At 38.6% G+C, this 21,654-nt stretch overlaps 3 protein-coding genes across 3 annotated transcripts; 1 reads left to right on the plus strand and 2 right to left on the minus strand.

The window, feature by feature from the left end:
- Positions 1–1,247: 1,247 nt before the first annotated feature.
- Positions 1,248–4,274, plus strand: lag3 (lymphocyte activating 3). Its single transcript, XM_028581003.1, has 8 exons — positions 1,248–1,418; positions 1,529–1,649; positions 1,840–2,060; positions 2,374–2,634; positions 2,747–3,064; positions 3,151–3,402; positions 3,538–3,659; positions 3,964–4,274. Exons 1-8 carry the CDS (start codon positions 1,370–1,372, stop codon positions 4,051–4,053), a joined length of 1,434 nt encoding a protein of 477 aa, XP_028436804.1. The 5' UTR covers positions 1,248–1,369; the 3' UTR covers positions 4,054–4,274.
- A 253-nt stretch (positions 4,275–4,527) lies between these two features.
- Positions 4,528–7,728, minus strand: LOC114557498 (uncharacterized). Its single transcript, XM_028581008.1, has 2 exons — positions 6,494–7,728; positions 4,528–4,914 (listed from the first exon to the last, which is right to left on the minus strand). Exons 1-2 carry the CDS (start codon positions 7,618–7,620, stop codon positions 4,737–4,739), a joined length of 1,305 nt encoding a protein of 434 aa, XP_028436809.1. The 5' UTR covers positions 7,621–7,728; the 3' UTR covers positions 4,528–4,736.
- On the minus strand, positions 7,677–21,361 carry LOC114557327 (pleckstrin homology domain-containing family G member 5). The gene is made up of 15 exons (XM_028580755.1): positions 21,342–21,361; positions 18,847–19,063; positions 14,422–14,547; positions 13,974–14,111; positions 13,261–13,356; positions 13,076–13,126; positions 12,654–12,803; positions 11,535–11,645; positions 9,814–9,963; positions 9,215–9,349; positions 8,997–9,116; positions 8,758–8,890; positions 8,557–8,672; positions 7,787–7,989; positions 7,677–7,701 (listed from the first exon to the last, which is right to left on the minus strand). The coding sequence occupies exons 1-15, from the start codon at positions 21,359–21,361 to the stop codon at positions 7,677–7,679; spliced, it is 1,791 nt and encodes a 596-aa protein (XP_028436556.1).
- Positions 21,362–21,654: the final 293 nt, after the last annotated feature.

Raw genomic sequence — 21,654 nt, forward strand, 5'->3', positions numbered from 1 at the left:
CTTTCTGTGTGGAGTTTGCATATTCTCCCCAGTCTGCGTGGGTTTTCTCTGGTTTCCCCCACCACTAAAAATATGTTCCCCTCCCTAACTAGCTGATGTGTGGTGAGCAGTCTGGTGTTGTATGCCGTGCATCACCCAGGTGGGTACTACACATTAGTCGTGTTAGAGAGCAGTCCCCACCCCCCCAATGTACTTTGAGTGTCTATGATAAAGCGCTATATAAATGTAATAAATAATTAATAATAATACATATGTGTCTTGTAAATGATTTATTAAATCTTCATGTACTGCTTATAAATGCCAAATGGGCGTTATTAATTATGGCAATACATATTGAAAACACAAACAGGGCTAGCACCAGTTGTAAAACAAACATTTCTCTATTTACATCAACTTATATTTCCCAATCTTAAAATATTTACAATGAAATGTTGCAATGAAATGCAATGATATGTTAACATCTATTAAACAAAAATTTACTGGCAGTGTAGGCCTGTTTCTACTGCAGCAACAATATAAGAATTGACGAAAAGGGAAACAAAGAAGCGAGAATGGAGGTGATGATTCACTTTCACGAATATCCACAAGAACACATGCAATGGCCTCATTCTCATCATACTGATGATGATGATGATGATAATGATGATGAGTTTTGATGAGAGCTGTGCGTTTACCAGGGGTTGTAAACACGAGTGACTGGCAATGACGGAGGAGGAGCGACATGGTGGTTTGGCGTTTGCAGTTTTGTCATTTTGATTTCAAAGCAATGGAGCAAGTGGAGCTTCCATGAATGATACTGAAGTGATTTGTAAACAAGTAATATTCACTGCCATATGGAGAATTATTGTAAAGTAGCTTACAACTCATTTGGTGAAGAAGGATCTCCAAAAAGGAACTGTTTTGAAGTACAAATAAAGTATGTCTAACTGTAGATGCTACATGGTCTTATACTGTGCTTTTGTCTTGTGTAAGTGTTGGCTTGCAAATTGAATAATGTTACATATTGTTGTACAATTTATTTGATGCGAAGGAGGAAACAAAGTAGAGAGAATCCGTGGGAGGAAGTGGTTCTCCCTGTTTACATCTCTATCTCACAGTTTCCAGGCTGACAAAGACAGACCGCATCAAAGCCTGGCTTGTAGCTGAAGTCACATGATCAGCAGAGGAACTACCAAACACACAGCACCCACGGGCTCATATATATACCTACCTCATCGACCCATTTCACACAAAAACATCAGAGAGCACATCAAGCAAAGACAGACTATAGGAAGTGAAAAACAGAGCAGGGAGAGGTTCAAGCAGGGAAAAGAGATTGAAATTTAAATGAAATTTGTGTAAACATTTTAACAAACAAAAAAACAAAAAGATGCTGTTGGAGTATTTCATCTTTGGGCTGATTACCTTTCTTATGCGAGGTAAATATTTTTTTTTTTACCATAATGTTTGTAACTTTGGGTGATAAAATCTAAATCAGATTTTTGCATGGTTTCTTTCTAAACTGAATGTTTTCGTATTTCTTCCCCAGGGTCTCAATGTGAGGAAACGGAGGTGTTTGCTGAAGTAGGCTCTCAGGCTGTACTACCCTGTAAATGTAACCCTTCGTCCCCCTATATCCCCTCCATCGTGTGGAGTAAAGCCAACAAAGGGTAAGACTTAACTTTTTGTTTGCTGCCTCTGCTTATTTATATCTTTTTCTCCTCAATGCTTTATCAATCCAGCTCCAAACACCCACAAATCCCTCAATTCCCCACCACCACTCTTACCATCCCTCCAACTTCAAAGTTCTCTCTACATGCTGATGACTCTGGATTGTATGTGGCACCTTTCCGTCCACAGCACTGTTTGGAGAAAGCAAAAGAGCGGTCTGCAGTACTGGGGCTCTAGCTGGTCATCAAAAGGCACCCAACGCATACAATGCCCCCACGGCCAGTATGAGAGAGGCGATTTCAACCTGCAAATCAACAATGTGATGGGGGAGGATGGAGGAGTTTACTCCTGCAGGGTGGAACACAGAGACCAGGTCACTGTAAATGTGGTCATACTCAGAATCATTGAAGGTAAGAAACATACATGAAGCCTTAAGAACCCCAGATGTTTTGACTGCCTAAATGGTGGTTTTCTTTACTGCACCGCAACAACTCCATGACAACTTAATAGGTATTGATAAGCACAGACTGAGCATGGCAAGACTCATAATAATTCCATCAATTACTGATGATGTTTAACTTTTTTTTTAGCTGCAATTTGGCATAAAAAAATCATTACAGAATATCAAATTTAGACTTTACACACTACTTACTCTTTACATCTGTTTCTGAAATAAGCTGTAATATATCTCTATAATCTCATCCTCGCCTGTATCCTTTACAGTGTCCGTCTCTTCATTGGTTTCCATATGGGGGAACGATGTTTCGATTAGCTGCAAAGTGACCCCTTGGCCTTACGGAGCCTCTGTGCATTGGATGTTGAACAACAGCCCATTTGTGCCTCAGACTGAAAATGCCTCAAACAAAGATACCACTAAAAGTGTTGTGAGGGAAAAGGCTACAGCGAGACTGGCAGGAAACTGGACCTGTGTCATGGACTACAAGGGCAAAGAGGGGCGAGCTTCGGCAGCTCTGACTGTGAAGGGTAAGATTTAAGACTTAAAGATATGTAGAAAACGGTATTATCTCAAGAAATAAAGCTGTTTGGTTTGTATTTTTCTCTTAACCTCTGCTCTTTCACTCCCTTTCTCTCACAGGAATTATCCACCCATCTAAAGAAAATACTCAAGTGTATGCTGCCTTGGCATCTGCAGTCACACTCCCCTGTGTGTTCTCCCCTGGTTTGATCCCCTCTAATCTAGCCTGGGAGAAGCTGAAACCTGAGTTTCTTTTTAAACCTGCTCCCAGTCGCCTTCCTGCCTCTTTCTCTCAATCCCCGCCGTTCTCTCAGCGGCCCTTCGATAAATCTGCCACTTTGAAAGAAGTTGGGTTTGAGGATGCGGGCAGGTACAGATGCTCTGGCACCATTGAAGGACAACGGTTGACTCGAAATATGCAGCTTGTCGTTGCCAAAAGTATGTTAACATGGATTAAGTTTAAGCTTGAGTATCTTTTTTTTTTACCATCAACAATACATATAAATGTCTTGTTTTTCTCTCAGTTGATAGCGTGTCAAAGAAAACAGGCTCTGTGACGCTGACCTGCCAACTGACCGACACGAGCAAAGTCATCAACTATGAGTGGGTTAATGTGATCTATGACCTCAATGGCACCCAGTCAGTTAGGTCCATCCAGAAGGGGAAGACCCTGATCATAAGCAAGGTATCCGAGGAGAACCAGGGCGAATGGACATGTCGTTTCTATGGGAAAGAGGGCATTTTGGGAAATGTAACATACCACATTCAACTAATGAGTAAGTAGATTTTTTTTCTATTTATGATGTATGAAATAAATATACTCAAAATATACCAACATACTGGATTGATGCCTATGCAAAATGTGATATTGTGCCTTTATCTGACTGTTTTCATATTGTTTTTCCTCACAGGTGGTCTGAGCGGACAAAAGTCTTCTGGTGGCTCACATAACACCGCGGCTGTGGTCGGTCTTGGCTTTCTCCTCCTTGTTCTGCTGCTGATTTTGGCTCAGATGTACAAGAACCACCAAAGGGTAAATATCTAGTTCACAGCACTTTCCAAATGTCTTATTAATATTGTATTTTTCCATGAAAGATGCAAAATCTTGAAATGATGTCTTTGTTTTGAGATAAGTCACTTGATTCCAGAAAATACTTTGCGTGAGTTTCGCTGGAAAGAAATGACCTCATCTCATTAACCGATTTCTCATATTAAATGGAAAATGGGTTTTAAAAAATGAATAGAAAATATGAAATGCTTGTTGAAATTGTGATACATATATGTGCACAATCATACATCACACAAAATCATATCACTTTGCATTTTTTTTTCCTCAGAGGAAAAGGATCTTTCAGTACCCTGCGCTGGAGACCATTGTTCATACCGTCTCCAATGAGCGGGAGCAGAGGAACCAATTGAAAAAGTAAAGACGCATCAAAACAAAATGCAGAAGGATCGAAGGAAAGAGCTCACAGTGCTAAATTGGAGTGAGATCTATCTTCTTTATGCATGCAATATGTTGGGAGACTTTTGTTTGCACAATTTTTGTAAATAGAGTATTTTCAGAGCAGACATTGTAGCAGTGTTGTTGTTGAATTTGTAATGTGTATTATCCTATTTGAGTTGTATCTGTTTTTTAATTATTCTACTGTAGGTGAAGATTTGTTTATATTGAGAATAAAATGTTTCACAAATAAAGTACATTTAACAGAAATAAATCTTGTTTATTTGTTACATTAAATATAATCTGAAACTCGCAGGTCAATAAGAGGGAAAATGATCACTGATATAAATAATATATACATTTAAAAATAAAATGTTTCATTATATATTTACAAAAACACTGATACACTTATGTATTATTCTAAAAAAAAATATTGCATTATTTTTGCATTAATTATAGATTAATGAATGGCCATAAATTCAGACTGAAGACATTTGTCTGCTGGAAAGATGCTTGTTTTCCTCTTTTGTGCGCTTCAGCTTCCATTTAAAAAAATCCTACTGTCATTGTTAATTTTTCTCAGAGTAGTTCACATTCACAGACTGAATTTTGAGTTTGCATGATGGCTTTGGAGTGACTACAGGGCTCTGAGGTGCAGCGTCAGAGCTACACCTGACTATACTCCCCGTCCTCTTGCTCTGAACGTCCGTGGATATCCCAGAAAGCCAAAGATTGGCTGATGCTCTCCATAAACCCTTCGCCTCCAGGTCGTAAATAATCCATGACTTCCTTATCATCAAAGCACCAACCAGGCCAGTCCACATTTACTCCGTCTGTAAAGTCACTAAAGAAGGTGAAAGATGGAAACAGAAGGTCAAGATTAATTATTTTATGTTGTGTCGTGTGCATGTACTTTCCCTACTACTGAATACTGTATGTGCTCAGGTTTACTCTTCCATTAAGGGCTGCCACTCTGCCTCAAATTGGATAATGCATTGTAATTTTATTATATAAAATATAATAAAATGAAGCCTGCTCATTTGGCCATAAAGTATAAAATACCTAAAAGAAGTACTGTCATGCAAATGAATACATGCACATTAAAAATGCACAAGGATGTAATCATTATCATTATCATTATCAATAAAATAGACAAAGAGCTTAAATAATGCTCCTATAAATATATTGTATAGCGTAATAATTGAATTAGTAGAAAGTAAGGAAATAGACTGTTAAAAAGTTTAAAATTGAGCATAGCAAGCAGACTGGTTAAGTGTCCTGTGGAGTTTCTGATGTGAGCAATCCACAATTTAAATGATTAAAAAACTTTTAGCAAATGTTTCATTAAATATTCAACGTGTTAATTCGGACACAGTGGTTAGCGGTTAGGTTGAAAAACAAAGGGTAATTTTATGTTTCCATTCTCACAAAACATTACCAGCCTACTCAACACTGACAACTGATTTCAATAGTAGAGATTTGACAGTGTGAAAATAAATTTCCCAATTAAGGGGAATGCAATTAAATGCAACTAACATAGAGCAAAGTATTAAGAGTACATGCATAGAAACTGTGTCTGTGGTTTAAAGCCAGAGAAGCAAAACATCATGTCGTGGGATGCCAATGAAAAGATCTGCACTTAAGGCCATAAATGGAAACTTTTCAAACTATTTGAAAGTCAAAGAACATCCAAATTGATAGTGATAGTAATGGAGCAGCAAGGTGGAATTTATCTAAACAGAGGACCTGGGCTCTTGTCAGAAAGCATCCACCCTGCTAAAGTGTCCTTAAGCAAGACACTGAATCAACATAAGCTCCAGGGATGTTGCTCTGTAGATGAGTATGACCTATAATATAATTAACAATACAAATACAAATATTACAATTGTGGCTATTACAAAGTGGATGTACTGCATGCAGAACTGTGGCTTTCAGGGCTATACATTCTCTGCTAATTACATATGTGCCTGTTCTGAGGCACAAAGATTGAGACTGCTAAACCCATACTCTAATCGGAAACATAAAATGATGCCATTCTTCAGTCACATGTCAATTTTATGAATGACTTTATATTTGCATGTTTTCTGTATTCCTGGAGGCCTTTTTGATATAGCTTTAGTTCCCAAATGAATGCCTATTTAATTGTTCTTACAGTATTTGCATCACTTGTTTGACAAATTGACTTTGTATTCATTGCTTTCTGGGCTCCTGAACTACTCCAATGCTTTCTTGGAAATGTTAGTATTGTAGTGGGAGTATGTTGCTCATGTCATTTGTTGTAGCTGGTCTAAGTTGTGTCTCTTCAGTTTTTTACTGTGAACGGGCCACCAAATTATAAATGTATCTATTTGAAATCAAATCCATACATGTTAATCAGTCAAACAATGAAAAACATAACGTAAAGGCCACTAGGTCAAACTAACCTGTTCTTCTTGTCATCTTCATATCCGTCCACCAGGTGCTCCTTCCATCCTTTACTCACTGTGAGGGCTCTGTGTCTCATCAGCTCCACCTCCTCCTCACAGTCTGTGTCTCTGTTTCCATCACTGGGTGATGGTGATGGTGTGGTGGAAAACAAAGGGGAAGGAGGAGGATACGTCGACTTTAAATTGTCCATTTTCAAATTTCTGTCTCTTTTGAATCCATCTCTCTCTTTGGCTCTTTCCAAAAGACCCTCCAGAGGCGAGTGGTGTCCGGCTGGGTTATGTCTTGAGATGGGGAAAGGCACATCAACTGCTTGAGGTAACGTGTGCAGACTACTTGAGTCCACACGAAGTCCATGGCCTCCTTTAATGATAATGTTAGGAATGGATGCACTCCTTTGGGTTTTCACTCTCTTACAGAAGTTAAGATCAGGAAGCTCAGATTCAGACAATGTTTGGGGGTCTGGAGAGACTCTATCATTCATGTTCCATGGCTTCAGGGAGCCCAGCTTTAGCACCCGGTGTGAATCTGAGCCAGGAGGAAGAGAGTTTCTCTTCAGGTCACTGTTTGAGTTGGGGAGAGAGTAACTGTTTGAATCAGACCAAGCCTGTTCTGAGCCTTGGAAGAACTGCCTAGATGTCTGATAAGAGGAGCCCTGAGGATTACTGATTGGCCTCCTCCTTCGTAACCCAGGTGACCTCAGATTTTTGGAGCAACCCCAAGCCTCTGGAGAAGTCTCCATGTGTCCAGACTGGCTGTAGGAATTTCTCCTGGAGTCCTGGTTAACTGACTTGGAATCAGAGTCTCTCTTTGTTGATATTTCTCCTTCTCCTTGTAGTCTAAAAACCTCCGGCCCCTCCCTGGATATTGCTGGTTCGTGAGGAGGTTGTAAAGTACTATGTTCGTCTGTTGGGTAGTCAACATCTGGATATAAGAGAGCATGTGGTCCAGTTGTGTTGCATCTTGATGGATCAACTTCAATACTGTGAGTGAAATGATCCAGATTAGGGGCAAAGTGCGCTCTGTGGTTCCAGATCAACCTTTGCTTTCCTGTTCTCATCAGAGATTCAGCCATTCTCTCTTCTTTCTCTGCGTGGATCCCAACTTCTTCTCCTCTCACTCCCATTTCTATCCATTCATATCCTTTGACTTTTTGTTGCTGAACAGCTAAGCCCTTTTTCACTAATTTACGGCCATTGTTGATGGGCTGATGGGGGTGCCAAAAAGATATGACAGGATTGCTATTGGCCACATCATCTAGAGGTTGTTCCTCTGCTTCTTTATACGCCAACATCCCATTTATTGATCGGGGGATAATAAATTCCTGTGTAAGTTCATCCACAAAAGTCTCTTGTCTTGATTGCGTAAGAAGTTGTTCTTCTCTCTCCATATCATCCATCTTGGCTTCTGTGACCGGTTTGGCCTCAAGCTGCTGGGTTTTCCAGTTTTCCAGTTGTCTGTTGCTCTCTGCCTGTCTCAGATTTCTCAGTTTTTCCTGACAACGTAAGGATCAAATTAATTAATTTGTGTGTTATTTGTAATTTGGTATCTTATAACAAGTGTACAGCCATGCTAGTAGCTCTGTAAGGCTGTGTTTTGTGCTTTGAGCTAAATGCTAACATGTTCAGAATGACAAGGTTAACATGCTGATGTTTAGCAGGTTTAATGTTCATCATTGTAGATAAGCGTGTTAGCATGCTAACATTTGCTAATGAGCACTAAACACAAAGTAGGCTACAGCTAAGGATGATGTAAATAGTATTAGTTTTGCAGGTGTTTGGTCATAAACCAAAGAAGAAGATTGAAATGTTGATGAGTTGATAGCACTGGAGGGAAAGTCAGGACTTCGCCAAAGTCAAAAGGGTCCATCCTCTGGGGACCATGAATGTCCGCACATAATTTCATGGCTATCCATCCAATAGTTGCTGACATAGTTCAGTCTGGACCAAATTTACAGACAATCGCCTGACATTGCCATCCAGCCACGCTGCTACAATGGCAATATTACAAGTTTAAGTAGACTATCATTTCAAAAGGTTTAGTCAGAAATGTGAGTTTTTACCTTCGCCTGGTTGATGGTGGAGACCCATGTGGAGCAGCTCTCTGAGGTGCTGGCTGCAAATATGTAGACATTCATAACACTCTGAAGCTCACCTACCTCCACAAGAACAAAGGAACCTGAGAGAGGAGGAGGGATAATTATGGGATCTATAATATATTTAATCCAGCTGTCTTGTACCTTGACCATTAGAAAGTTACTCACAGCCATCTTTCAGTGCTATGCAATATGTTCTGTCAAGGGCCAGAGGAGGTCGAACTACCTTCAGCCGCTCTCCTTTCTTCTGGACCTTGGTCATTAGAAGCACATCTGAGAAAAGTAGAGCCACCACCTCCAGCTGCATCATACCATGTGTGAGGAAACATGAAAAAGTCACAAAAGTTATGACAAGGATGCTCTTAAGAGAGATTCTAAGATTTGAATGTACAGTAACTGATGCTCACCTTGCTGTCTTTCCTCCCCCGAATCTTCAAGTTTTCCTCCAGCAGGAGCTTTCGAACAACGTTTGGACCTACTCCGCTGATGGGGCATGTTAGGTCAAACTGGCAGATCATTTGGACATGCTGTCAGTAGCAAAACATATCAGAGCCCATATCAGTTCATTTGGAAAGAATCCTAAATGCTCAGTATTGTTGAGAAAAGTAAAATAATCATATTCTACCTTGTCAATGTCTTCATTTATTCCCTCCACTTCGTATCCCTCCACCCTCTGAGCAGAGATGGTGAGAGCGAGTTCCTCATCTTTTAGCTTCAGGTAGTTATTGATGCTCTCCAAAAAACTGTTTACACTGGATAACTGGAGAAGAGCAAGAAGTGATGGTTACAGGGAGTTTTGTTATTCTGCAGAAAACAAGTAAGTTGTGCTGAATTGAACAGCTTTGGCGATTTAAAAGTTCCTATTTCATCGCTTAATTCAGGCAGGAAATTTACTTTAGACTTGAGAAAATGTTACCCAACTTGGGTTTGTAAAATCTATGCAGATTTTGGATTTTTATTTGTATAAACTACATTTATCTGTTCTACACTACACGTAATGCATTATAGTGACAAAAGTGTAGCTTGTAAGCCATTTCAGTTAAAAGGAGGGACAGCCCAACAATGTTCCCTGAGTACTATGCTTTTTGTACTATGCCTAGAAGCTCTTGCCGCACTGATGTGGGGAAACTCTGATATTAAAGGAGTTGCAGCCCCTGTAACAGAAATGAAGATAAGCCTTTGTGCACATGTTAGTAGATGTTCGCGATTCAAAAAGCTTCCTACCATGCCTCTGAGTGTGTGCTGTACATGAGGATCTTGGGTAGTTTTCAGCATGGCCTTGAGCAGCAGAGGGTACTTTGTGATCCTCTGATGGGGTTTGGCCTGCATGTCCCCGAGCCGCATCCGCTCACACTGAGGGTGAGTCTCCACCCACTGGATAGGACAAAAACATCACCTCACGTCAGTGCTTCTGATTGAAACTAGTTTTATTACATAGTGGCTTGAAACCATGAAGAAATAGTATTTTAAAAGTCAGAATTTAAAGGTTAGGTTTACACAAATGAATGCCCAACAGCATCCTGCAGTAACCTAAATAGTATTTAGCCACAGCAGCTTGGATAATTACATTTTTCTTCAAATTCAATATTAACTTATCCTTCCATAAACAATGTACCAGTTGTGCTAGTTAATCCTCAACCTCAATCCTTACTGCAGAGAGTTTTAATCATTTTTAGTAGAACATAGTTCCCAATGAATTCACAGGGAGGTCTGTGGATTACTGGGTTATTTTTATATTCCCCACCACAGTTTTTGGAGTGCTGGCAAAAGACTTGACAAATAAAACCATATATACAAAAACAAAAACAACACTTCACAAGGGCTAAGTAAGATGTTTTTCTTTTGTTTGATTTGATTTGGATGAGCAGACCCTTTAACGCCCACCAACTACCATTTCCTGGTAAAATGTCCCTTTAACTGTTAAACAAAACAATATCACCTCCCACTCAGGTTGACAAGCGAGATGGTATGACATAAGTGAAAGAGCTAGTGTGAATATATACATTTACAGTAGTACATTAGATAGCACTGTTAAGGTACCTCTCTATCAACATGCTATTGAAGGGTTTGTGTAACTGCAGCAGAACACACTTGTCTTGCAGTCACTATTCCCATAAATATGTATATTACTTATCTTTCTTTATTATTCTTGTTCATATTACTTATGTTTTTTATATTTATTTGTATATATTTCTTATCTTTTATATTATACTTGTTGTGTCCTTATTGCACCGTGGGTCGAAGAAAAACGTATTTTCAATTGCTCTGTATGTCTGGCACATATTGCAGAATTGACAATAAAGTTGACTTGACTTGACTAAATGCCCTGCACTCAGTTTTGTGAACAATACATTCTTTAAAGCTGTGGTAATCACTGTATTTTTGGCATCATTGGGCAAGAATTCCATAATTTTCTTATATAACATATTGTTAGTCAAGTGGTCTAAAAGAAAACTAGAGTTCTGCACCTCCTCTTGGCTCTGTGTTCAGGCTTTAGCTGGTAGACTTTGGCCAATCACAGATTATTTCAAAGAGTTTCTATTGGCTGTCATGCACATGCATTGCCTGTGTGACAGAGAGGGGAGAGAGAGTGCTGCAGAAGGAGGTCTCACACTACTTAAAATCTTGGCTTTTTTTTGCTTTCTACCCACTGCAGCTTTAAGGTGCTGTTGAGTCTGAATCATTTAAAAAAAAATGTGACAAGTGGTTGCCTTTCAGTAGGGCGGTTATAACAGGTTACCCACGAGTTTATGAAAACATCCTAAACCACACACAGCGTCACCATTAAGAACAGAACATTTAGTCATTACATTGAATTCCATACAGGTCCACTTAATGGTAATAATGAGGTTTGTGTGGGTGAGTATTTGTGTGTGAGCTTTAATCCTCACATGAAAGTGTTTGTGTGCATGGTGTGCGTATTGGCTGTCTGCTGCTAACTGTACCTGAACGTAAGCGAGGAAATGTGGGTTGCTCTCAATGTGCCTGCGTGTGAACTCCAGATTGTTTTCCTCCTCCCAACAGTAATTCTGATATGAAAAGAAGCGCTTGGGGAACTGGGGACAAAAAGAAAAGGAGGCTTAATGGCAATGTGAAGATTTTTAATTGAAAAGTGACATTACAATTAAAAGTCCTACTTTAAAAAAAAAATTGTACTTAAAGGGGTTGTACTCGATATTCAGGAAAAAAAAAACTGGTTTGGGATTGCCTCCATGGGGCTCTCATAAACTGTTCCCTCAACGTGTTAAATACCGACGCTTTGTTCCTCGGTTCCAGATACTGATGCTTAAGGCACTTGCGTGCATGTGATCAAAACAAGGAACAGAGAAGTTAAGATTACAACACACACATAGGGAGTGTGACTTCATTCTCTGCTCAGGATGCCTTTACTCCACTATATCTTTACATAGCAAATATTTTTACCAGACTTTGTTATGCATCAAACACACCTCATAGTGTGTGTGTAATATTTTATTTATCTATTTATAATTCTCACCCTGACTAATTTTATTTATTTATTTTCTTTCTTTTTCCCTCATGTTCTTAAGTTGGTGATTTTGTTGTGTTTATTCGCTCTTTCTTTTGAAAAAACAATCAAAAGAGAATTGTGGGAAAAACAAGAGTACATAATTGGTATAAGCCAAATGTACTACAAAAGTGCTCATTAGGCAGTGGAATGGCTCCTTATTACATAGTACACCACTGGATTAATATTTCTATCCTGTAAATTGTAACAAGCATTTTAATGTTGTAGCTGGTTAAATTGAAGCTATTTTAAACTATTTTAAATGCTGTTGGGAAACTTAATTTGCATGGACAAATAGCTTCTTGCAAAGCTTACTCTGCAAAAAAAACAGGTAACTTCAGCTGTCAGATAAATGTAGTGGAGTAAAAAGTACAATATTTCCCTCCCTGAAATGTATAATGGAAAATTGAAAATTAAGTAAATTACTTCAACAAAATACTGTCTGTAAGTAAATGTAGTTGAGTAAGTGTAGCAATGAGACACAGAAACACACATCTGAATGTGTTTGTAATGTAGCTTGCAGACTGTGAGTTCATACCTGCAGGCAACCGGCCTCTAACATCATGGGGTCAAAGGGATTGCCTGTCCTCCGGACTTCCTGTAACATGGGATAAATCACCTCCTGCCAGAACAGCTGGTGTGCTGTGAGGATGGAGGGAAGGTTGGAGAAAAGCAGCTCAGGGGTCACCTTTCACAGGAGGAAGTCAAGACAAAATAAAAAAGCATAGTGTTAAAATTTAACTCCCCTGCTTTGTGATATTTTCCGTCTTCTCGATGGAAATCTGTTGTTGTGCTACATTTTCCACTTGTGTATTGTATTCTGTCAGCCTTAGCGGATGTTCTCATTTTGCCAGTCAATGTATGTCAGAAGTATGCAGAACAGTGGAAAATAGGCCTGCAGATTAAGCATCTGTGTGTTTCCATTCGAGATGAGGCTACATGCTCTACAGACTGACTGACCTCCAGGAGAAATCCATGCTGGTGCAGGTTGACTAGAGCTGCAATAACCAACTGTAAGAAGCAGACACAGCTTTGTTAAACACCCTGTGGAAAATCCCTTTTCAGCTATCACATACTGTACATACTTGTGAATATTATTAGTATTTAAATGAGACTTTGACAGCACGTAGAGAATGTCACGTTACATCTTTGATGACAATGAGCTTGTTGATGTAGGTGAGCTCAGTGTGGACAAACTCCCACAGCGCCTCCTGTTGGTGTCTCTGCATCTTCGACATCGTCTGATCATTAAAACAAGCCGGGGGGAGAGAGTAAATAGGAGGAAATGAGATGATTATTACAGATGTTTCAGGAATGTTTAAAATGTACATACTGAGCAGGTATTTTACGGTAGGAGCAGAGGCATTTCAAGGATATATTTTTGTCATTGTCAACAAATCCACTGGAAAAACAAAGAAAAGAAATCTCTTAATTCTTACCACTTTCAAAGCTTGTCATAAATCTTTAAAAATGTATATTTAAAAAAATGCAAAATAATTTCCTAAAACTGTTGGGCACTGCAGGTTGTGATAAACATTACTGAAACAGGAGTTTATAGTGCTTTTATTGGATTGGGAGGGTCAGCTGCGGATTTGGTGCTCTTGTGAGTATTTACAGCAGCAGGATGATGTGTGTGGGATTGACTCAAAATAAATTACAGTGCCGGTGTTTATGGTAATTGAAGAACTTGTCGCCCAATGGCTCATCAGCTTTCCAGAACAATGGAGCTCTACAGTACAGAGAATTAAACTAGTTGTTAGTAGGACCAATTCATTGTTGGTTTTGGTCTTATCATGGGATTTGTTGACAGTAAGAGAAAAAACTAAATATTGTTGAGTTATCCATTAAGGGCTCGTACTGAATGAGCGTGCACTATATCGGTCCAGTTATTTTCCAGCGTGGTTCCCTGACTTTCCTCCTTCCACCTCCACTTTAGATTAGCCGGCAAAGCGTAGGCCCCCAGACCCTGCTTCAACACCTCCAGCTGACCTCGCTCCTGAGGGGTTGTTAAAGACAGGGAGGACAATAATAAGAAGGTAGAAGGATACGAAGAAAAAACACAGAAGTCAGGGAGAATAAAGAGGAAACTTTGATGTTATAACGAATAAGTAATTTCTTAGAACAGCTATTGTGAATACTTGCGGTCAGACATTTCATTTAAAAGAATGCCAACGGAGCAGAACAAGTTGTGCTGCAGTTTTTTTTCGGTTGTTGGAGTGGGCGGACACGGTAAGAGCAAGTCTGTATCTGTTTCTCAGCATGTCACTGTCAGCATGTAGTGTAATGAGCAGGGGATAACATAATACCTCAGACTTCTCAGACACTCCCTGGCTGAACAGGACCTGTCTCAGTGCACCTCTGGGTTTGGCTCCTGCAGATGATCCCTTAGTCACTGTCGCAAAGTCAGTCACAACCTTCTGCTTGGTCCGCCTCTGAAGAGGGAAAATACTATTTTCAGGTTGTGCATTCCATGTAAGTACCAGAGTATCAATCACATTTCTAAGATGATAAACAAAAAATTATAAGATAAGGAAGAGAGTGAGCAAGAGATTACATTACATGTCATTTAGCTGATGCTTTTATCCAAAGCGACTTACAATTGCTATATACAGTATGTCAGAGGCCGCACACCTGTGGAGCAACTATGGGTTAAGTGTCTGGCTCAGGGACACATTGGTTGTTGTATCACAGTGGGAATTGAACCCAGAGTGTCATATCCACTGCGCCATCACCACCCACAAGAGAGATGAATCTAGACTATGCTTCTGTCCCCGTGATTTGTGTTTCATGGATGTCAAAAGCAATAGTCAGTGCCACTGACAGAGTAACACACATTCCCTCTGAATGTTCTCACTAGTTTTTAACAATTGGACACTTTATACTCAGTGTAAAAATACTTAAAAGTCCTGCATTTAGAATCTTACTTAGGTGAAAGTACAGAAGTGTATCAGCAAAATGTGCTTAAAGTAATAAAAGTAAAAGTACTTGTAAAGCATGTTAAGCTGTATTGAGTTGTTAAATCTGCAAATGCCTCAATCTTATAAATACATTAATGCTTATAACTCAATCATAAAAACCTTATTTTGTAATGCAGTAAGAACATTTTGACCTGTTCAAAATTGAAAACAACGTGTTTGAATACGTTTAAATCATAAGTGTCTGTATCTTGGAACCAGAGAGATTAAGGTGCTTTTGCTGCACTACAATCATGGAGAAGCTGATTAGAAACACAAGTTGATTTGTGTTAAAACAAGGTAACTAAAATGACTAGATAGGAGGAAGCTTTTTCACTGAACAATGCACCAGTTTAAGAAGACACCAAACAACTACTAACTACAGATGTCAAGTAAAAGCCTTGGGGTAAAAGTGCAATACTTCCCTGGTAATGAAGTATTTAAGAAAAGGAAACACTGTAAGTTTACATTTTTCCAAACTCTAAACCATGCAAAAATTCTATGGGACCCACGCTCCAAACCAAGGGGATTACAGGCTGGACACATTAATATTCGTAGTATGGTCTCAAAGAGTGATCAAATGGAACATTTACAGAATAATTCCAACCTGAATTTTCTTGGTATCTCAGAAACATGGTTAAATAAATATTCCCCAGAGGCAGTTGTTAATGTATCTGGATACAATGTTTTCAGAAAGGACAGAGACAAAGGGCGAGGGGGAGGCGTGTTAATCTATGTGAAAGACACAATCAAATGGAATCTGATTGAATGGTCGCCTGTATTAGATATTGAATGCCTTGGACTGAACATTTGGTTATCCCTTGAAATGTCATTTATTTTAATTTGCTTGTATTGTCCTCCTTCATCTACCATTGCTTTTTATGATAATTTACATAAACTGTTAAAACAATGTCAAGAAAGAAAGGAGCTAATTTTAATGGGCGATTTTAATATAAACTGGGAAAATAACTCTGATCGGAAAAAACTTAAATACATAACAGACAAATTTAATCTCACCCAGTTAGTTATTGGTCCCACCCGCATCACTCATTCTTCTCAGACGCAAATTGACTTAATGTTTACAAACAGACCGGAAAGGATAACAAAATTATACAATTTATTAACAGGTTTATCTGACCATAATATGACATTACTGGGAAGGAAACTCACTAAAAAACGTTTTAAGAACACAACCATAGTGAAACACTATCATTCGAGTATTCCTAAAAATGATATGGACAAATTTAAATCTGCTTTAAATAATATCGACTGGACTGATCTTTTGGCTATTGAAGATATAGAGAACAGTTGCAATCTGTTTTCAAGCACTGTTAATACTATAATATCCTCATATAGCAGAACAATGAAATACAGCCCAAGACAGAAAAAATCCTCTACCTTGGCTCAATGAGGCTCTCTGGAAACAGATGAGGGACAGAGATTCCTCACTAAAGATTGCACTTAAGTCAGGACTTAGAAGTGACTGGTATAGTTATACATCCCTCAGAAATAGAGTAGTAAGGAATATAAGGAAAGCCAAAGCAGATTTCTATATAAAAGTAATTGATGATGCAAAGGGAGATGGGAAATTAATCTGGAACAATCTTAATAAATTAATTGGTAAAGATACTCAGCATTGCACACCGGCACTTGAACTGAAATTAAATGGAATCATAACCAGAGAAGATGATATTATAGCAAGCACTTTTAACAATTTCTTTATTCAATCAGTGGAGGAATTGACACAGAATTGCATTGCTAGTAATATAGTGAGCATTCCTATTGATATTGACAAACCTGTTTTTGGATTTGAAGAAATTAGTGAATTTGAGGTAGAGAATACCATAAATTCATTAAGGAACTCAAAAGCTAAGGATGCCTTTGGTCTTGATTCTGTATTTTTAAAAACGTATAAACAGTTTTTAATCAAACCTCTTACACATTTAATCAATCTATCAATTAAACAAGGTATTTTCCCAAGCTCCTGGAAAACAGCTGTGGTAACCCCCATTTTCAAAGCCGGTGATAAAACACTGGTGGAGAACTACAGGTCTATCAGTATACTACCTGTAATATCCAAGGTAGCAGAGAAATAGGTGGAGAAACAGCTAACTACTTATCTTAGTAAAGGTCATACACCACTGCACCCAATGCAGTTTGGCTTTCAAAGTAATCACTCAACAGAAACAGCCAACTGCTTTTTTATTGAGAACATCAAAATGAATCTAGATAAAGGAGGCGTGGTGGGCACAATATTTTTAGATTTAAAAAAAGCATTTGACACTGTCAATCATGACGTTCTTTTGTCAAAACTATCTTATTTTAATTTTTGTGGTAATGCAATTAAATGGATGAAATCATACTTAACTGACAGAAAACAAAGCACACGCATTAACAACACTCAATCTGCATATCTAAATTGTAAAATGGGTGTCCCTCAAGGATCTATACTGGGCCCACTTCTGTTCAGTCTCTGCATAAATGACCTGCCAACTGTTTGTCCATCTGTTCATTTACAAATGTATGCAGATGACACAGTCCTCTATGTGCATGCTAAAAATAAACAACAAAGTGCACAACTGACTGAGGAAATGAGTAAGGTATCCATATGGCTAACTAATTCATGCTTACACCTGAACATAAGTAAAACAGTATGTATGTATTTTACAAAACAAACTACTGTGACTTATGACCCTGAGGTAATTGTTAACCAAGAGAAGGTTAGAGTGGTATCTGACTTTAAATATCTGGGAATTATCCTAGACTCACAACTCTCATTTAATAAGCATACAAAAAAGGTTGCCAAAATTGTTAAGTTTAACCTGGCAAATTTTAAGCACATAAGACCATACCTACCAATGAAGGCCGCAAAGCTCTTCTTGCATGCGATGATCTTCTCACATTTTTCTTACTGTTTAACTAGCTGGTCGCAAGCCAATAAAACAATATTGCAACCATTGGAGTCACTTTATAAACAAGCATTAAAGACATTGGACCGTAAGGGTAATAGCTATCATCATTGTCACATAATTACAAAACACAACATGTTTAGCTTTGAAAACTTTAGAAACTTTGCTGATGCCTGTCTTGTCTTTAAGGTACTCCATGGGCTTGCTCCACCACCACTGTGCCAGTTTATAAAACAGAAAGATAAGGTCAATAGAGTAACCAGAGCAACCACCAGAGGGGATTGCATAGTTCAATTTAGAAAAAGTAGGATTGGAAGCACAGCCTTTTCTATCAGAGCCACAATTTTTTGGAATAGTCTGCCCAATGAATTAAGGGACTGTAATAGTCTCTCTTCTTTTAAAAAACATCTTAAATCTAGGATTAGGGACAATTACAATTGTAATCATACACCAAATACTTAAACCCATGAACATATTTTGCTTTTATTTTTTATTTTTATTTATTTATTTATGTTTTTTATTTATACTGTATTTTATACTGTAATTAAGCTGAGGATTAGATGAGGTGAGCAACATATTGTCTGTTTGCGGGTATATTCATATTGTTTTAAAATTTCTGCTGTATTTATTACATTGCTACTGTATTTCTTAGATTTATAGTGTATTTGTATTGCTTTTTGTATTTTAGGGTGCCTGTTAAGACCTGGCTAGGGACAACAGATGGAAACTAGCACTTGTAGCTAACTCTGGCTTGTTTACAGCAAGTAATTTGTCTGTTGATCAATGAGCATTGTCCCTATCAAATAAATGAATAAATAAATAAATAAAATGTCAGTACAGGAAGCGGCCACTCTCACATTTCACTTGCCTGATAGCCCAACGTATTGAACTTGTGTTTGTCTGCTGACCCCCTGTGGTGATGGTTTGTCTCTGCAGCTGCTGTCGTCCCATCAACAACGTCTGGCTCTCTGGTTTCTGTGTCCCTCTGCCTCTCCATGTCCACACCGTCTCGCCACGGCACTGATGCTTCTTCCATCAGTGAATTATTTCCCACACCGTTTACATGCGGTGCCTTTGAGGAAAGGCTGAGGAGAAACATACAAGGTTTCACAATGCCAAAATAAGGTGTGTGTGTGTGTGTGTGTGTGTGTGTGTGTGTGTGTGTGTGTGTGTGTGTGTGTGTGTGTGTGTGTGTGTGTGTGTGTGTGTGTGTGTGCACGCAGAGAATAGTTTGTTACAAGAAAAGGCTTTACAAGAGACCGAATGGGGTGACATTGTGTGCTTTGTTATCATTTTAAATTGTTTACTTAGACTTTCTTTGCAGGGCTAAAGCTTTATAAATGTGAGGTAAACAAACACAGATGGCAACAAAACATAAAAGGCTGAACTATTATAAACAACTGGAATAGTTTGACCCTTTTGGCTTCTGGCCCCTCACAATAAAGCATGTCTGCTTGTCACCTGCTTGTTTCATGTGTCTCCCGGTTGTGAACAGCTCATCCAAAGATATTTTGTCCTTGTTTTATTTGTTTATTTTTATAGGAAGAAACATGAGGACAGCTATATTCTGAGATAGTTGGACTTTTAAATACATAAAAGTCAAGAAGAAAATACATACAAAATGATACAATACAAAATGAAAATACAATAAAATAACCACCAGATCATTCATTACTACCTGAGTGATCACTCTTTAAAAACTGCGATGTTACTGAGCCAGAAACTCTGAAAGATACCACGGTCACTAAGCACTTGGTTATTTAGGTATTTATGGAGGAGTTCAAAATCAGCTAATTTAATTTATACAATGGAAACTTAACATATTCATTTTTTTCCTATTATGGCATTGGTATTAGCCTCCTGGCCAATTTTTATTATAATTATATAATCACAAGATGCATGAAGAGCTCCAATTATCCAGTGACTTGAACAACCTTATTTTTTTTAAGCAGAAATATTTATTTTTCTGCTTTATTTTTCTGTTTAGATCTATCTCTCAACCTTGTGTGCATGTCTTGACCCCAAAGTTGGCCTGGACATACACTAGCTTAAGATATCATTTAAGATAGTACATTAATTCACTAAGCAGTAATCCAAACTAAAGTTTAAAAAATATTTTACAATAAAAACTTTAAATATCTAACAAGCGAGATAGGGACAAACACAGAAACAGCAAAATAGAATTTATAAAACAAAATGTCAGTTGAATTGGATGCTCTCATAGATAGTTTAGGGCCAAAGAGAGCAAACGCTCGGTCTTCCTTCATTTAATAGGGATTTAGGCCCCACAGACTTTGACCTAGACAAAATGTAATACTTCACTTGCACATACATATATACAGGTACTAAGCACTTGCACATACTCTCATGCATAAACATATTTATGCAGTTTAAATATAAATATGCACGTATGTGCGTGGGGTAGGAGGTTGGAGTGGATGGTGTGCTTAGTACTGGTATACAGAATATTCATGTGCAAGTGAGGTATGTTATTTTGGCCTCAGCAGCTTCTCATAGACTCATGGTTCTCTTTTAAGACTCTCACACAAACAGTAAATACCAGGAGTCAGCAGGCTGTCAAAGAAGCAGAAATCATTACTGCTGCATCTTACAGAGCGTGATGCTGATTTAACAGGACACCAATAGTTTCTATAGCTCCGGTTACACGGTCGCGTGAGTTGTAGCTCCAGGACTCATGTGACATTAGTTTCTACAAATCCAACACCATCCAAATTTGCATAATGTCCTGCTACAGATTTCAGATACAGCGAAGAATGTGTTTCAGGAAGCTACTGTACCTCAATGAAATATTTCACCATTTTCCCGACTAGAGAAGTGCTATTTCTATTCACTGCTGGGTGGCTAACTACTGTTGCTTAAAAATTGCAGGAATAATGCTACATACATAAGTTCAGTGTGGGATTAGAGGTGCAACTGGTTTTCACTCAAACGTTAGTCTAAAAGCAAAGGCTCACACAAGCAAACACACAGCAGACAAGTTCACTGCCCTAACTGCTCATGCCATACAGTCCAACATCAAAGAACGGACACAAGAGCTTTCATCACGGTGTCATACCTGTTTACAATCACTGTCTGTCTGTATCCCACAGTAACACACTAACGATGAAACTAGATTAAATTCCAATTGTAACACCTTAACCCATTATAAACATGCTTCCTGATAGATTTATAGCTTCAGTAAATCAACAAATGCCACAGGACAGTCCGTGGATCAAAACAGCAGCTCCAACATGAAAGTAATTAACTGCAGTGAAGACAAAATGTTCCTGGTAATTATCTCACACACTCACACTTACCTTCACACACCACCATGCTTTTTAATTAAAAAATGATAGACTGTACCTGAGCTTGGTTGGATCCATTTTGTTTCACACAGTCATATTTGGTTTCTGTTAGCTTTCTCCTCCTCTTTCTCTCTGCCTGGATCAGTCCCTCCCTCTCTTCCTTTCACCTGCACCCCTGCCCACTGCAACTGACTTGACAGGAACAACTGGATTCTGCAGCCAACAAATCCGTGCTTAGGGCTGGTAAATGTGTCGCAGTTAGAAGTAGTAAGTAAGTGGAGCAGAGGTGGTGACGGATTTCTTTGAGCATGATCTGTTGTTGCTTAATGTCAATCCGGCCTATTGATCCCCATTAGCAAACACAGGAAATC

Source organism: Perca flavescens, chromosome 6 (genome assembly GCF_004354835.1).
Source record: "Perca flavescens isolate YP-PL-M2 chromosome 6, PFLA_1.0, whole genome shotgun sequence".
In the NCBI taxonomy this organism is placed as follows: domain Eukaryota; kingdom Metazoa; phylum Chordata; class Actinopteri; order Perciformes; family Percidae; genus Perca; species Perca flavescens.

Coding starts and splice junctions, on each gene's coding strand:
- LOC114557327 (XM_028580755.1), bottom strand. CDS start 21,361: ATGGATCCAACCAAGCTCAG. Junction 13,127..13,260: donor AGCTCATTGTCATCAAAGAT/GTAACGTGACAT, acceptor TGCTTCTTACAG/TTGGTTATTGCAGCTCTAGT. Junction 11,646..12,653: donor TAGAGGCCGGTTGCCTGCAG/GTATGAACTCAC, acceptor TTTTGTCCCCAG/TTCCCCAAGCGCTTCTTTTC.
- lag3 (XM_028581003.1), top strand. CDS start 1,370: ATGCTGTTGGAGTATTTCATCTTTGGGCTGATTACCTTTCTTATGCGA. Junction 1,419..1,528: donor GATTACCTTTCTTATGCGAG/GTAAATATTTTT, acceptor TTTCTTCCCCAG/GGTCTCAATGTGAGGAAACG. Junction 1,650..1,839: donor TGGAGTAAAGCCAACAAAGG/GTAAGACTTAAC, acceptor TTCCGTCCACAG/CACTGTTTGGAGAAAGCAAA.
- LOC114557498 (XM_028581008.1), bottom strand. CDS start 7,620: ATGGGAGTGAGAGGAGAAGAAGTTGGGATCCACGCAGAGAAAGAAGAG. Junction 4,915..6,493: donor GAAGATGACAAGAAGAACAG/GTTAGTTTGACC, acceptor CACCTTCTTTAG/TGACTTTACAGACGGAGTAA.